At 46.2% G+C, this 17,478-nt stretch overlaps 2 protein-coding genes and 1 long non-coding RNA gene across 3 annotated transcripts in view; 1 reads left to right on the top strand and 2 right to left on the bottom strand.

Annotated features, from left to right (window-relative positions):
* Positions 1 to 1,731, bottom strand: part of PARP12 (poly(ADP-ribose) polymerase family member 12) — a 38,825-nt gene extending 37,094 nt beyond the window's left edge. Inside the window, exon 1 of the mRNA XM_038559410.1 lies at positions 1,403 to 1,731. Within this exon, the coding sequence (XP_038415338.1) occupies positions 1,403 to 1,731 (329 nt within the window). The remainder of the gene's footprint in view (positions 1 to 1,402) is intronic.
* A 562-nt stretch (positions 1,732 to 2,293) lies between these two features.
* On the top strand, positions 2,294 to 17,218 carry LOC119869616. Its single transcript, XR_005371244.1, has 4 exons — positions 2,294 to 2,644; positions 4,301 to 4,563; positions 7,934 to 8,024; positions 15,521 to 17,218. It is a non-coding gene; the product is annotated as an uncharacterized LOC119869616 (long non-coding RNA).
* Positions 9,191 to 17,478, bottom strand: part of KDM7A (lysine demethylase 7A) — an 81,425-nt gene continuing 73,137 nt past the window's right edge. The window contains exons 19-20 of the mRNA XM_038559409.1: positions 16,390 to 16,663; positions 9,191 to 15,807 (exon numbers count right to left, since the gene is read on the bottom strand). Coding sequence (XP_038415337.1) covers positions 15,713 to 15,807; positions 16,390 to 16,663 — 369 coding nt within the window. The 3' untranslated portion in view covers positions 9,191 to 15,712. The remainder of the gene's footprint in view (positions 15,808 to 16,389; positions 16,664 to 17,478) is intronic.

The raw sequence follows: 17,478 nt of genomic DNA, 5'->3' as shown, positions 1-17,478 counted from the left end.
TCTCTCAGCCAATAAGGAAGAAAAGGAAGAATCATCCCTCAGTCAATAATAAGGGGGGGGGGGGTATGAGTCATCTGTCAACAGTAAGAAAACAGCCATCACCTCTCTGCCATCCTGTCACCACAATCACACCAACTCCCCCTCTCTCAAATTTCTCACACACACATCCCTCCTCTTAAGACCTTAACTAGGTCTGGGAATAGTCTCATCTAGATATTTCTCAGCAGCTGCTGAGGGGGTAGAGGGGCAGCAGCTGCATTTCCCACTCCCACCCTCCTGTATCTAGGCATGAGGGGCGCAGGCAGGAGACATCCAGGGGATGTGTGGAAAGGTATCTACCACCTGCACACCCCGCCCATAAAAACTTCCCTCTGGCCTCTACTGTCCATCTTTTCCACCTGCTCCCTGGAACCTCATACCCAGGATGGCCTTAAGAGCCGTGGGCTGAGGAGGCTGAGCTGAGGTCAGCCAGACCCAGGCCCTGAATGACCGCATGGATCCAGACCCCTACCTCCTGCTGACTAGTGCACCTGATGTGAGCAAAAAATAACATCTCTTGTGTTAAGGGGGGGGGGGGGAGTGAAGGAAGGAAGGGAGGGAGGGAGGGAAGGAAGGAATGAAGGAATGAAGGAAAGAAGGAAAGAAGGGAAGGAAGGAAGGAAAAAAGGAAGAGAGGAGAGGAAAGGAGGGAAGGAGGGGAGGGAGGAAGGGAAGGAAGGAGGAGGGGAGGGGAGGAAAGGAGGGCAGGAAAAGAGGGAAGAAAGGAAAGAAGGGGAGGGAAGGAGAGAGGGAGGAGAGGAAAGGAAGGAAGAGAGGGAAGGAAGGAAGGAAAGGAGAGGAGGAAAGGAGAGGAGGGGGGAAGGAAGAGAGGAAGGAAGGAAGGCAGGGAGGGAAGGGAGGGAGGGAGGAGGGAAGAAAGGAAAGGAGGGGGGGAAGGAAGGGAAGGAAAGAAGGAAGGGAGAAAAGGAAAGAACAAAGGAGGAGCCCACTCCTCCACAGAAAGGGGCAGGCTTCTGGACAGAAGCCCCCTGCGCCCCGGGAAGCGAGCTGGAGCTGAGGCGGCCTGGGGAGTCGTCCTGCGGCGGCGGAGGAAGCCCGGGGCGCCGGGGCCCTGCAGCTGAGGGGAGCGCGGCGCCCAGGAGCCCCGCAGCCGCTCGGCCGCTCCCCCTCCGAGAGCCCGGGCGGGGGGGGGGGGGACCGCGCCCCGAGTCGCCCTCCGGGACGGAGGAGCCTGGGGGCCGCCGTCCAGCGCGAGCCCTCCCACAGCGCCCGGCAGTCAGGTGCCCGCTGAGGAGAAGGGAGGCGGAGGCCGCGGCGGCGCCCGCCCCAGGGGGCCCAGAGCGGGCCCGCGGGCGGGGCCCCCCGTCCCCGGCCGCCGTCGGGCTGCGGGCGCGGCGCTTACCCGGCCCTCAGGAACTTGCAGGCCCCGTAGACCAAGAACTTGCAGAGGTGCAGCTGCGCGCACAGCCCCACGCAGGCCGCCTTGGGGCTCTGGTGCGCGCGGCACAGGCGCAGCGCCGACACCGCCAGCACCACACGCCCGGGCGCCGCCGCGCCGCCCGCGCCCGCCCGCGCCGCCACCGCGAAGCGGCCGCGCTCCCGCAGCAGCCGCTCCAGCGCCTCGGCGCCGACGCCGTCCCGCAAGCGGCGCCGCAGCTCCTCCAGCTCCAGGGCGCCCCCGGCCGCGCACAGCACCTGGGTCACCTCGCCGAGGACGGCGGCCTGGGCCATGGCGGCGGCGGGCTGCCCGTCGGGGCGCGGCTGACGGGACGCGGGCGGCGGGCGGCTCCCGCGGGGTGCAGACGCCAGCTGGAAGCGAAAGCGAAAGCTCCCCGGGGCCCGGGAAAACGGAACCCGCGGCGCCTCACCACGCCCACCGGCCCGCAGCTGAGGGGGCGCGGCGCCTTCCGGCCTCAGGGCGCCCAGCTGCGCGCGGCCGCCGCGCTCCGCGGCCCGCTCCCCGGCTCCGTCGGCAGCCCGGACGGGCGGAGGCGGGGGCCGCAGGCAGACGCAGGCTCGTCGTTCGGGGCAGCGCCCCGGGGCTCTCGCGGCGCCTTCACCTAGTGGCCGGGGGCGGCGACGCCCGGGCCGTGCGCAGCTCCGGCTGAGGCCCCGGGCCGTCGGGAAGCGCGCGGCCGCCAGGCCCGCTACGTCTCCGCCCGCGCGCTGCCGGAGCGCCCGGGACGCCAGCCCACCTGCGGACGGAGCCCGGCCGCCCCGACGGCTCGGACGACGCGGGGCCGCGGGCGGGGGGCGGGGGGCGGGGCGTCGCGGCCAGGCCCCGCCCCCGCCCCGCCCACGTGACCGCGATCCCTCGGGATTGCCGGCGGGGGTCGCGGCCGCGCGCGCTCTCTCCCTCTCTCTCTCTCTCTTCAGGGCTCGCCGGGAACCTCGCGTTTTAAGCTTGAAAGGGTCGTGCGTGTCCTTGGAGAAAGCGGCCCCGCTCCTCCCCAGCCCTGCCGCACGGAGGGACCAGGTGTTCCGGAGCAGTCGGAGCGCAGGCGCGCACGCTTGGGTCCCCCCCCCCCCAGATGTGAGCTGTTACAACCCTTTGGGAAAGTAGTCCCTAAGGTTGTAAGTGTGCCTGACCTTTGACCCAGCAGTCTGCCCTCTGGGAATCTTCTAGAAGTAAAAGCAATAGCAGGTAAGTTTCCCAGTTAAGTGTTGGTGTGGGGGGAGCCCTGGTGCAGGCGTCGTGGATCCTTATCCAGGCCGTTCGACAGCTTTAAACCAGCAGGTGGGCGGCCCAGCGCCGCCTTCAGCCCAGGCCGTGATCCTGGACACTGGCCTCCCTGCAGGGAGCCTGCTTCTCCTCCCTCTGCCAATGTCTCTGCCTCTCTTTCTGTGTCCCTCATGAATAAACAAATGAAATCTTTTTTTAAAAAAATGTGGATTCTTGAAAAATTGTGTAAAAGGCTTTTTTTTAAAGATTTGAGAGAGAGCGCGCGCACGATGGGGGGGGCAGAAGGAGAGAGAGAGCAGCAGACTCAACCTGCTGAGAGCCCCACCCGCCCCCATAAAATTGTGTAAAAAATTTTTGTTGGATATTTAATTTTTAGGGGCGCCTGGATGACTCAGTGGGTTAAGTGTCGGTCTTCCGCTCAGGTCATGATCCCAGGGTCCTGGGATCAGGTCCTGCATGGGGCTCCGTGCTCAAGGAGCCTGCTTCTCCCTCTCCCACCACCTCTGCTTGTGCACTCACACTCTGTGTCAAATAAAACCTTTTTTAAAATTAATTTTTTAATTTAAATTTTTAATTGTGATTTTAATATTGATTTGCAGTACAATATTTCTCAGAAGGGTGACATCAGTGAAAGTGGTGGAGTAGGAACCTCAAAACGTTTGCCTGTCAGTGGCAGTGTGGCCGCAATGAAAAGCTGGCAAATATGATCAGAATCCATACTTTTCAGAGCTTTGGAAATTAAAGTCTTACAGCAGCTCATTTAGCATTTAGTCAAGAAGAACAGCTGCGTCAAAGTGAAAACATCAAGCTTTGTGGCATTTGCACTTACCCTGCTCCCATCTCCTGAATTTCGTGGCAGCCTCGAAAACTAAAAGCCCACACTCTTGGTACCAGTACCAGAGACAGCAAAACAGGGCTGGAGCTTTTTCAAAAAACATCGTTTGGCTTGTCTACTAGTTGCGTGAAAGGCCCCCCTGAAAAGGCTTGTATTTATTCATCCTCACTGGAACTAGCCCGGTCCCAGTGGCTTTTCCCCAGGGGTAGTTCAGTGTTTTAATATCACGACTGGCTGACACAATGGATAATAGTTGAGGCAAACAAAAGACTAACCAAAAGTTTAAAAGGAAAAGCTGAAGGATGAGATGTCCGTTGGGGCTTTGAAAAGCTCGACATATTTCTAGGAATCTAGAAGGCTGCACGCACGCCTCACTGATTGTGTCTCCCGCAAGTCACAACAAAGGTTCTTGCCCACATTTTCCCCACTCCCTCTGCCTCCTCCCCAACACAGGAGGCCAGCACACCGACCCTGCAGTGTGCCGGCCTCCAGTTACTAGCGGCCTGTGAGTATTAAAAACATCTTTCATAGCAGACCTTGCCATGTGCACACGTCCTACCATACCTGATTTAAACACCTCTCTTGGGATCCCTGGGTGGCTCAGCGGTTTAGCGCCTGCCTTTGGCCCTGGGCATGATCCTGGAGATCTGGGATCGAGTCCCGCATCGGGCTCCCTGCGTGGAGCCTGCTTCTCCTTCTGTCTGTCTCTGTTTCTCTCTCTCTCTGTCTCTCATGAATAAATAAAATCTTTAAAAATAAAACCCCTGTGTTTTAAAATGCAGGTCCTGAAGGAGTGTAAGGTAGAAGAAGAGTTAGAGGATTCCTACTGGACATCCAGGTGGAAATGCCCGGCCTGCCCTTGGATCTGTGAGTCTGGCACTTGCAGAAGAGGGCAGAACTAGGACTGTGAACACGCAGATGGTTAAACCCACGGGACTGATGAGATGGGTCAGCAAGAATATCCACTGAGAAGAAGAGTATTCCAAGGATCTGCCCCTCTGATGAAGAAGGCGAATGAGAAGACCGAGAGGGGGCAGCCACTGAGGTAGGAGGAAAACTAGAATTTGGGAATCGTGAAAGGCAAGTATTTAAATATCTCAAGAAAGGATGATCAACCGCATTGAGTGCCATCAAGAGACTGAGTGAAAGAGGGCAGAGAGATGTGTTCTCTATTCCTGAGCACCCCAGAACGTGGTGGCTGAAACCAGTGGTTTCTTTTTCATGGTTTTGTGAGTTCACTGAGCTCAGTTGGGTGGTTCTGCTTTACACAATATAACCAGTCATCCCTGGGGCTGCATCCTGCTGGGATCTCAGTTGGGACAGAACATCTAGGATAGCCCCTCATCCCCCAGGGTCTCCAGGTGGCTGCTCACTACTTAGTAGTCTGTCCTGAGCTTTATGACAGCGGGCGGCAGAATGGCAAGAAAGATGATTGGAGGGGGCTGAAGCTTGAGCCGGCAGTGAGGACGTGGCAACAGCAAATGGAGATGGTATCCGCAGGAAGGTTTGCTGTAAAGGCAAACAGGAGGTGGTGGTGAGCAAGTGACCTTACTGGAGGGAGGAGAGGGAGGTGGGGTCAACGAAGCTTTCTGTCCAAGTGTTGTTCTAAGATGAGGTCTTCATAGTTTCATTCTGTATAACTTATCCAGTGGGGAGATTGCTGACGGCTGAATCATTTGTTGGGGTAGGGAGGGGGCAGTTTGAGGACAGCATCCAGGAATCTGGCTTGGGCAACTGAATATTGGTAAGGTCATTCACCAAGACACCTGTGGGGATTTGGGATCTGATACAGAAGGGTAAGGTGTCCACCACGTGGAGTTGATCTGGAGTTGAGGAACCAAGCCTGGAGCTGTGTCTCTTGGTCCTGCTCTTGACCAAGCTTCTCCCTCTGACCAGGAATCTTTAGAGCCCAGTCTCTACTGGGCTCAGCATACTTATATGCTGGTTTGTGACCAGGCCAACGGCATCATGACTTGTCTTCCAAGGCGAGACCTGCTAGCCCCTGAGCAACTCCCTTTCTGACAATCACGCTGCCCAAGAATAAAGCAGAGCGACAGCACCTATGAAGGGTCCTGCTCCAAAGCTCTGAAAATACTGCTCAGCAGAGTCAAGTAACTTTCAGCAAGCTCTTTTTCTCTCCTTTATTTTTTTTTTAAAGATTTTATGTATTCATGAGAGACAGAGAGAGAGAGGCAGAGACACAGGCAGAGGGGGAAGCAGGCTCCATGTGGGGAGCCTGATGTGGGACCCGATCCCAGGTCTCCAGGATCATGCCCTGGACCAAAGGCGGCGCTAAACCGCTGAGCCACCCGGGCTGCCCTTCCCCTCCTTTACGTAGAAATGCTTTCATGATGAGGTACCACCCAATTAATTTGTTTTGCAGTTTTACACATTAACTATTACTATATAACTATTGCTGTGTGTTCAAAGCAAGGCACACCGATATAAACTGATGTTTACAAAGCAATCACAATAAAAATTTTAAGTTTTAAACGTGAGCTATATAATCAGTTTATTTCATTAAAGAAAAATCTTTACTATCACCTTTTTCTTATTGTAAAGAAACTTGAAACATTTGTTTTTATAATACCGCATTGGTGAGTTTCCAGTTTGTTTTTATTTTACTTTATTGAGAGAGAGTACACGTAACTGTGCTAGCAGGAGTGGGGTGGTAGGGAGCCACAGGGAGAGAATCTCAAGCTGAGCACCAAGCCAGCCGCCAGCTCAGTCTCACCGTCTCAGATCATGACCTGAGCTGAAATCAAGAGTCTAACACTTAACCAACTGCGCCCCTCCACAGTTTTCCAGAGTTGACAGAAACAGAATTCAACAGTGGTTGAAGGTTCTTTTCTCGTTGTTCTGTTTTACACCTCTTCCACTGCCTCCCATCCCATCCCGCTGTGAGAGCGAGAGCGAGAGAGAGGAAATCACAGCAATAAGAACTGTGTTTATGTATTTTTCAGTGTATTTTTGGTGAGATTGGTGCTAAACTCTAGAACACGTCGAGGATAAAGGAACACATTCGGGCTGATAGTTCAGATAGACAAAAAAAGGAAAGTACACACTGCAGAGTGAGAAGTACAGCGATGGAAGCACAGACAAGGCAGAGGGTAGGCGAGGGGGGAGAAGGAGCTCCCTGGTGACCCACTCCCCAGCCCCACTAGGCTGCCACTACAGCACCCCAGGAATACAAGGGCCTGAGTGCTGATGGTTGTGAATAGGCACGAGGGTGTAAGCAGTGTGTTCTTGGGCAGCTAACCCATACCCTGTGGTAGAGCACACTTGCCTCTTTTAATTACAAATTCAACAAGTTATTTGAATTAGGAAAAAAAACAAAACAAAACAAAACATAAAACCTAAGTGTGTACGAGTTCCCAGGCTCAGTGATCTCCCCATTCTCACTCCCCAGGTCACCAGCCACCACTGACTTGATGCAGGTTATTACAGACACAAATGTATCTCAAGTTCCTTAGGGCAGCTTCTAGAGTGAAGGATTTAGGGGAAGGTCAAATACTACTCTTACTGTGGAGAATCTTTCGTTCCAGGTTTTATCTTTTAAACCGTACACGTTACTTTCTATTTTTAGGGCCCTCATTTTTTCCTTTTCTCCACCTGTGGCATAGAAGGGCCACAGTATTTCAGAATTAGCACTTGAAAAGAGCGTAAGGGGTATTATTTCTGGGACCAAGGTTGGGAAGAGGCCAGAAAGAGGGAATGGAGAACCTGGAAGGGAAATGAAGATGAGGACATGGATGGGAAGGAGTTTTGGGGGTGGGGGTAGGAGAGAAGCCAGGCTCTGGAAGGCAGGCAGAAGGCCTTTTCTTTCTCCTTCCTTATCTGGACTGGCCTGCTTATAGAGCTGAGGGGCACAAGATGGCAGGAGAGGCTTCGGCGTGGGAAGAGCAGTGGCAGAAGCAGCGAGGGAGGCAATTGTGCTCTCACGTGGGAGCCAAGCCCGTGGAAGCAGTGTGCCGGGCACGGCCTCTACTCACATCCTTGGTGTGTGGCTTTGGCAACTGCTATTAGGTTCATATATTTTAACAGTATCCTGTGCCCACTGTTTACAGCCTGTTCTCCACTAGACGATGATACCCTAGCAGAAAAACCATAGTCTTCCATGTGTGCCTGTCCCTGGGAAAACTAGACTCAAAGTTAAGTAACAGAAAACTTCTGAAGAAAATGTATTTCAATCCAAAATGGGTACCTACAAAGAAATGTTTAGAACATAAACCATTCCTAAGAACTATCTAGTCCTATTTAATAATGGAAAGTATGTATAAAGTAATTAGAGAAAGAAATTCAGAAAAAAATACCATAGCTTTTATTTAGGCTTTTGATTCAAAACTCAGTTTTACTTATCAGAGTGTGAACCTGGACATATTATTTACCCTCTCTGGCCTCGGTTTCATCTGTAGGATGGATGGACAATGTAGCACCTACCTCTTTGGGTTAGTCGGAGGAAGAAATGAAAATATGCCTTGTCTACAGGAAATACGTGGAATAAAGGTAATGAGGGCTTCTGTTCAAAACTCTGTCCACAGCATAGCACCTGATTCTTCTCTATTTAAAATGAGGGGTGTGTAACACACCATATCACACAGTGATGGGTCGGTCCGCCTCACTGCCTGGTGCAAACACAAAAACCAGGCTAGAAGTCTGAGGAAAGCAGGTCCTGATAACTAATAACAAATGAGCCTAACAAAGGGTTAGCATCCCACAGGTATACAGACAGTCTGTGGATTTTTACAAAAGAACAGATTAATTAGTTCAGATTTAGGTCTCAATCAGCTTGGACCAGAGCAGGCCAGTTAAGAAAGAGGAGGTATAAACGTGCCTGGGGTAACACTCTTGTAAGTGTGTGTAACTCTGGTGTAACTCTGGTGTATTAGGTATACGAAGAGGACAAGTCTGTGTTCCTTCTGAAGCCTTGGTTTCCATGACCAATCAGGGTCCTCCTCCAGAGTGGACTCTCAGCCACTTCCTGCCCCTGCCCCCGCCCATCCCAGGCTCTTCTTCTGCCCTGAAGTGTTGCCCCCAGCCCCTCCCTGCCCCCACCCCCTCCCATCCCAGGCTCTTCTTCTGCCCTGAAGTGTTGCCCCCAGCCCCTCACTCCTTCCTTGGTCTGTAGCTCCCTCTTACTTCACCACATATCATCCCAGACTTGGCTTTGGGGTCTCTCAAAGCACCAAGGCTGACACAGAATTTGTCTTTTTCATTAAACTAGCACTTCCCTTCCACCTTCACTGAGGCAGCTGGTCACCATGGCACATCTCTCCCCAACTTTCACGTCTACCATAAGCTCCCTGAGGACTAGGGCTTTGTTTCGTTCACTCTTGCAGTCCCAGCACTAGAAAAGCACTTGGTATACTGCAGGTGCTCAATAAATATTTGTGGGGTGCCCGGGTTGTGAACAATGAGTGCTCTTAAATGTTCCTCAGTAAACACCCACATCATGGCCAGGGCACAGCAGTATCTTGCCAAGTACCCTTTTGTGTTCCTTCCTCTCTCTCAGCAACTGCTTCCCCAGCAATACGTCTAATAAAAGAATAAGACACTTTACTTTTCACATTTAAATTTTCAGAAATAGTAAGAAGCATAAGTTTGACACAGTTTTTCACATTCTCAAATCTCCTGTGAGTCAATAAGCACAAAAAGGGAACGGAAAGTCAGAATTAGATATAGAATTCAGATTTTTTTTTCTTTCAAAGACACATTTTATACAACTTTCAACATTTATACTTTCAAACAAAATAAGCAAAAAATACACCGAGTGCTAAAAAATCAAAACAGAAGTAATACAATTTTAATTTCAATATTTTAAAATACAGAAATTGGAAAGAATACTAAATACAACTTTAAACAAGTCACTTGTCCTCCCCTATAATAACCAATGTAAGCTACTTAAAGACTTACAAATTTAAAACAGAAACAAAATAAATACTTACACTTTCCCTGCCTGCAGGCAAAAGATGGGAAATACTGTTATGAATCAAAAAAAAAATGCTCTTAAAGCTTCAGCATCCCATTTCCCAGCCACACCCCACTCTGTTGTCACACCGTGTGCTTCTGTATTCAAAGGACACACATGTGCACACATACTGACTGCCTATACAAACAGACAAGACACTACTCCGCAGACACCCCAAACGAGAAAGGGTAACAGTCACCTTGGACCATGGGCATAAAAATCAGTTAAGGAAAGTCAGTCAGGCTAGCAAAACATTACTACAAAACTAGTAAATACTATAGCCAACAACTGTCCCCTTTTCAAATTTCACAGATTTAAAACCCCTAAAACCAATACTACCCCCACATTGCCACCCTCTACACCCCCACCCCCACCCCCCAAAAAAAACAACAACCTGCTGAAGCACTGGCAAAGTTAGACATTTCACAGTAAATGTGAAAATTCATATTATATAATCTCTTAAAATGAACCTTTTCACCCTCTTTCCACAGCATGAAACTGTTATGGCTTAATTTATATTAAAAGTAGAAAAGTCTTTTCGGAAGGAAATACAGTCTGCAAAGATGCATATGTGTTTCCTGATCAGTGCTATTTCATATCTAACAACTGCATGACTTGCTTTTGCAGTCAGAAGCTGTTTTTGAAAAAATTGAGGTTATAGCTTTTGATTCAGTCTAACCATAAATGTAAGGCCCTTAGTTTGGTTTAGTTTCTTTTGCAAGATAAAATAACCTTGGGGTTCACTTAGCAAGTTACACCTCAGGTCCCTGACTATAATGTGGAAGTCTATATGTATGCTTTGTAAAAATAAAAGGTTACTTATGAATCTTAGAGGGGAGAAATGATTCCAGGGAAGGAATCAACTCCTCATTATATATCACACTTAATGCTGGTAACTGTTACCAACCAAGATCCACCAATGAAATATAAGAGTATGTCTGGGTTACTTTATTCCTGCAAAATATTATATATTCCAGCACTTATGATCATTGTTTTGGTGAAAAATCCTGGGAAAAAGAGCTGACATTTTGAAAAGGAAATGGCCTAAATAAAACTGGGTGGAGGCAAGGTTTATCTTTATGGTTTTAAGTTCCCTTTAGGACTGCTTTGTAAAATAAAAGTGAATTCAGAATGTCACAGGTCTTGCATAGGTAAACTACTTGGAGGTCAAGGGCTACGTGGTAGCCAGGGTTTATTAGTGAAATAGTGCAGAGCAGATAAACTTGGAAGAATCACTGAATACAGTTTCAAAAAGGTTTTAACAAAAAATTTAATCTTGCACTTGTTAAGACAAAGCTTTAGAACACTAGAAAGGGCACCAAGGGTGAGCAGGAGAGTCTAAGGGATAGAATGCAGGCGAGTGAGTATTATTTTCCCCTACCCAGTATAAAGGGGAAAAATACTATAAAAGAATAAAACCACAGTCATAAGCTAATTGCTTTGGAAATAGGCATTTACTTAACAACCTTACTTTAAAAATTTTGTTTATGTAAGGGTATCAAATATTTGACTTATGGCATGACGTTCCCTGGAAAATAAAAGGGTTTTTTAGTAAGGCTACAGTATTAAAATTACGTCTCATGAGCAATGTAGTAAGTATATTATCTCTCCCCCTTTCTTTCCACCTGACATGTAGTGAGTGTATCATCCACTGGATGAGCAGAGGCTGCACAACGTCACACAATAGGGGCTGTCTCAGGAAGCAAGGTACCTGATGTCTGGGGTCCACCATGACCCTGGGCACGTCACTGCCCTCCTGGCTTTCATTGGTCTCCTTTACTTACTGGCAATACTCTTTTCCTAAAGTCAACTTTCTCCAGATTGCTTTAGATAAAGGCCTAGGACATCTGAAAATGACTGATGAGTTGTAGCTTCTCTTTTCAGAAGGAGCAATTAGCTTAGTATTTAATGGGGGGAAAATAAGCTTTTGAAAAAGTTTCAGATTTACACTATTAAGCCCTCATTTCTTATGTGAAATTGTAAAATGCTTACATACTGCAATTGTCACTTCTGGCCATGGTCCAGGGGGCTGTACAATTACTCCTCCTCTCTTTGGGGAGTAGCCGTCACTACGGAGGGCATCTCTCAAAAAGGGCAGAAAGAATCTTCTCCTTTCAAGATGTCTGGTCAAGTCTTCTTTCCACCTCTATAGTGCTTTCCCCCTACCAGCTGCTTGCTGTTAGCCAACTCTGAGCGGTCTTCGTTGGTTCTCGTCTTCTAACCACCTTATATTTTCCCCCTAGCTCCTTGGGTAATTGCTACATCATTTTAATTCCATAACTTATTTTACCTTTATCTAGCCTCTGAAGGGTAGGCAGGATCTCTGGCGCAGTACTGTCCTAATTCCTCTTTGAGCAAAACCTAAAACCATCTTTGAATTCCTTTAAATTATTTTAATGATTACTTGGGGATACGCCTTCTCACTCTTATCCATAAACTATCTCACTTGTTTTTCTTTCACTTCAAGCATGGATTCTGATTTTAATTCAACACTTTGTTAGAGATTCTTCAGATTTTTTAGGTATCATGATGCTCTGGGCATATACTTGAGATGAAACAAATTTTATGAGTAACAGTTTTCACTTAAAAGGCATATAAATGTGCTTTGTCAGTTGTAACTTAAATAATGATAAATTCTCTGCAAGCATGAAGTGTTAATAATGCTTTTCTGTGTTGTTCTTAACCACATTTTTATCCAAACTTACAAATGAGAAAACCAAGACTCAGAGTAAGTGACTTATTTACAGTCACATAGCTGATACATAAATGACAGAACTTGGACAAAAACCCAGGTTCATGCTCCCTTCCATGCTATGTAACACACCCCTCTATTATCAACATTAAATTATTAACTTTTGAAATGTTTAAACTTTAAAAATTTTTAAAAATTTACTTCCACTTCTACAGTTATACATTTCAGTTGAAACTAATAAAATTATGCTATCTTTCTTAACACATGGGCCCTCTTTTGCTTAAAGTTTGTTTAGAAATGAAAGTAATACTGCTTATTTCCTGGAGAAGATACTTTCAAGAGCAGAGACCACAACTTCAGCCTTCTATCTCACCACAGTAGTAAGCAGTGCTGGGCACACAGACATTGGATAAATACCTGCTGCCATCATATGAATCAATACAGTAGAGTTCATTTAACAGGCAATAATTAGGATTATTAAAAAATAGATCAGTATTGAAGCTAAGTAAGTCGTGATAATGATGGTCTTGTTTTCTCTGAGTTTCTGTGATTTCGGTCAGAATTTTTAATTGTGTGCTTAAAAATTAACTGATGCTTATGAAATTCAGTGTATTTCTAGGATGCTGAATTACTATAATCTGCCAGCTTTGTGTTGTTTACATCATTAGTCAATCCTGAAAAGTGTATTATGTGACATTATGAGTTACAGTACAGGGGTTCCCAGGTTAACAGAAGTCACTTTTTGAATCAGTACAGAAAAATCATTATCTACCACTACCATTAAAATCGCATATTTTAAGTCACAACTGTTTTATCTATTTGCACATAACTAGCTAAATGCCACCAATGTCTCCTTATCTAAGCTGCAGCATTTGTGTGGTAGGAGGGTTTATAAATGAGACTAAGGAAAACAGAAGGTTGTCTATTACAGCCGAGTCCAGATACTGGCTGCAGTCGCCTCAAAGTCCAGCCACTTCCATGAGATAAATGGATGCATCACAGCCAGTAAGTTTAGAAGTTTGACTTGGCAACTCACTGGGCCAATAGGCTGAATTTTCACCAATTTGGAAAAAGGTACATGAATTCTATTTCAGTAGTTAGATTATCTTACTCAAAGTGTTTTTTGTTTTGTTTTTTTTTTTTTAACGTAGCCAGTTCATGGGCAAAACCTGCCAAAAATTAATCCACAGTAACTTCACTTACTACTAACACACACTGGCTATTTAAAATTAGATTTATTGGGCTAAGTACGCAGGGTAGATAATAGTCATCATTTTAATTCATAAAAATAAATTGATTTTAATTTTTATAGCTAAAGAAGTCAGGTAATAAAGATACTTAGAGCTATAAAAAATGTAAAGAAAACAAAAGAACCCAGACTGTGATGTAGCTGGAAGAAGGAATTATAATTACCATTTCTTAAACCAAAACAAAATCATGTGAACTCTAACACTAAAACAGTGTCTACAGAAAACCAAAACATTATCATAATATGTCAGGAGGTAGGAGAATCAGTCAAGCCCCAACTTTTGACATCTTGAGATCCAGTGACCAAACAAATGACTGATTATACCCATCTCTTAACCAGTTCTGGGATAGTGTAGGCAGAGTTTGTAAGTAGGCCCTTTACAGACATTTAGTATTTCCATAAAAAAATTTTTCCTGACACCCAGATAAGACCCAGAATTCGGTCCAGTCATTTGGACCCAAAAGGCTAACCTATAAGCTATTCTGTATTTATTCCATGAGATATTGCAATGGAGACAGAATAAGAAATATTTCTCTTTGAAAATACACATTTGATTGCAACCATAAAAGATGATGGTATCAATATTTTTCTTAGCTCTTCAAGCGATACTTAATACAGATGGGAGAGTCCTGCTACCTTGCCGAGTAAAAAAAAAAGACAAATCCATAGTATGGCCATATTTCTTCTCCACAAAAATAAATCTTATCCTATTTGCCTATGTTTTCTTGTTTTCTTTGTAGAAATTTGTAAAATGTTCTCTCATCAGAATTGGGAATATCTCCACCTCAGCCCCAGAAATCACTTATTTGATGCCATGGGGAGGAAAAGGGAAAATAAAAGCTATTACGAGCAACTGAAAACTGGCATTTAGTAAGAACTGTGCATAAAGGAGAGAAATGATTCCTTAAAACTCAACCGGACACTTAATCTCAATATGCACTGGTTAAGTTAGGACAGATGGAAGCAACTGCAAGAAGCACCCATTTTACTCCAAATTTGTATCTTAAATAGTTCTTTAGAAGGTTAAGAAATAAGAAACTAAACACACATACACCCAAAAGATCTACTCCAACATGCTTGCTTCTATACAACTTAATACAGTATAGTCCTATTATATTACGGCTTATTATGCAGATTTGAATATACTAAGTCAAACCATATCTCATATTTTCCAACAAGTTAGGTACACAGAATAAAGGCGTCATAAAATATAACCTCTATGGCAGGTGCTCATCCTGCCCTCCAACACCAGCAGTATGAAGAAGGCCCTCTGTAGTTACAAATGTATTTGAAAAACTATAAACATGACAATTTAACCAAACTTATCATCTTTATCCCACAAGTAGGAAAAAGATATTAAAGCTGTTCTCTTTGGGACCCAGTTATCATCAGCAAAAATGAAAATGCAAGAAGCCTATTTTTATATAATTAGAAGAAAACTGCAATGTCAAACGAAATGAGAAATGTGGGATCTTTTATGTAATTCTTACACATTGGCTATGAAAGTGTTTCCCTGCAAAGAGAAAGAGTCTTGTTGCGTCGTCACAAAATGATGGGGAGTGCAGAGGGAAGGTGGGATATAAGGTAATCAACCTGGGTAACAGTATGCACCTTGGATGTTAGCAAAAGCGAAGCTAATAGCTTATAAAAAACACATGAAATATATAAAATAAAATGATTTTCATATACATCTTAATTTAAAATAATTAATGCATCAAATCCCTGTTTAAGACTTTAACCTGAATATCAAATTTAAGAGTCCAGACTAGTTACTGTTACTGTGGCTCTTCCCCACATGTAACATACACACTATCAAAAATAATTTAAAAACTTTCACATTCTTAAATCTAAATTAGTGAGATATTTCTCCAGAAATCTTCCAAATAAATAGCTTTAAAAAAGAAAGAATTTAAAAGCTGTTAACTTTAAAAAAAAATCTGTTAAATAAATTATTGATAATTCTTTACCCTACCACTGAAAATAAATCAAGACACTACCAACAACAAAATGAAATTCAAGCCCTGACAAGAGACCTTTTCCAGTTCAAGGTCTCTTTTTAAGGTTCTACCCTCCTTCTTCCTCTCCCCCACCAGGTCCAAAACGGTTATTGCTGAGTGGGTGTGGCACAGTGAAAATGCAGCATCAGGTTCATTTTGTTCTTCGGGCAGTGTTCTCTACTGTACATGCAAACTGCTTCGGGCGGGGGCTCAGCGGGAGCTCCAGGCTCCCACGCCTCCGAAACTAGTCCGGCTCCAGAGGGAAGAGAGGCCACCACAGCAGCTCCGTCACACAAAGAAACGGGCGTGGCCATTTCTGTTCAACTTAAGAATCTTCCCAAGACGCTGTTTGGCGGTTGCCATTCCTTTTTTTGGACGTTTACCTAGAAGACACCAACATCAGTTTAAGAGTGAAGATCATTCTTGGCAGACACACCTGCAGACGTGAAGGGAGAGCGACAGGGAAAGCAAGCCTTTCGGGTGTTCGGGGGGCAGAGTCACTATGGAGCTCTGCCCTTTCAAGCCTCCCGGCTCATCAGCTGAGAGAGAAAGGCCAACCTCCCTCAGGCTGCCCACAGCCTGACCCCTGCCTAGCACCTGAGCAGGAGCCCTGACCGAATCTGGCATCTAACTGTGCGTCAGCCACCAAACCGACTGCAGTTTCATAGAGCCCACGGACTGTTTCTCACCTGTACCACTGGCCACACTATCTCCTTGACCTTCACTGTGGTCTAGCCTGTGTGGCCAACCCCTTACCATCCTCGTCAGGATCCACCACCTCTCCTCCAGGTTCCACCTGGGTACCCTGGTCTGTTTCCACACTCACTGCTGCATACTGCCACCACTGCGCCATCCAGTGTGCATCAGGGCACACTGAGGGCAGGGACCACTGCGTCTAACTGAACTTCCACCGTCACCAAGATACACAGTCAAAAACATACTCAGCCTACAAACGTGCAAGTTACCTTTTGTTGCCTGGTTGCTGATAGGTGGTGGATTGGATGCAGGTCTCTTTGTGGGGTGAAGGGGCACTGAAAAGGAAGTTTCACCGACTGGCCTTTCTGGGCTTACGCTGCCATTATTTATCTGGCACACCCCTGAAATCAAGCTTGAATTCTGTGTATACTTTCCATTTTGCGGGCTTGAGCCACTGCTGTCCACAGAATTCCTACTTTGTACCTTCTGACTGATTTCTGATGAACTTTCCTTTTTGATGCATTTCTGGCCTCTACTTAGATCCTAGAAAAGGAAGGAAATAAGTAAAGCTGGGTTTTTAGAGTTCCTTTAAGATACGTGAGCTATTTAACCTCTCTATGCGATAGCAAGTCAAGAGAGAGAACAGACTACTGAACTTTGGTTTTCCTAACATATAGCAGCCACAGACGACTACACCTTCAGGGTGGTCATGTCATTCCCAAACCTAATAGCACGAAAGGATTCCATTATTAATTATTTTTTTTAAGATTTATTTATTTATTTATTCATGATAGAGAGAGAGAGAGAGGCAGAGACACAGGAGGAGGGAGAAGCAGGCTCCATGCCGGAAGCCCGAGGCAGGACTTAATCCCGGGACTCCAGGATCACGCCCTGGGCCAAAGGCAGGTGCTAAACCACTGAGCCACCCAGGGATCCCCAGGATTCCATTATTAAAGTGTGCATCATAACTTAAGTCTAGAAGAAAACATTTTTATTTACATATATATATGAATTTGGATATTTATATATATAAATGTATATAACTTTTTTAAAATTTTTATTTATTTATGATAGTCACAGAGAGAGAGAGAGAGAGGCAGAGACACAGGCAAAGGGAGAAGCAGGCTCCCCCGCAGGAAGCCCAATGTGGGACTCCATCCCCGGACCAGGGAATCGTGCCCTGAGCCAAAGGCAGACACTTAACCCCTGAGACACCCAGGGGTCCCACATATATTATTATAATATGGTATTCTGCATGTGCCATGACATGCACTATGGAAAGAACCTGTGGCTGGGACATGGACCTACCATTTCCTCATCACATCACAGCTCCCATGTATCTGTCACAGTGTAATGCA

This window comes from Canis lupus, chromosome 16 (assembly GCF_011100685.1).
Source record: "Canis lupus familiaris isolate Mischka breed German Shepherd chromosome 16, alternate assembly UU_Cfam_GSD_1.0, whole genome shotgun sequence".
NCBI lineage: Eukaryota > Metazoa > Chordata > Mammalia > Carnivora > Canidae > Canis > Canis lupus.
Note: the sequence above shows the minus strand (reverse complement) of the source record. Positions and strands in the feature narration are given on the sequence as shown.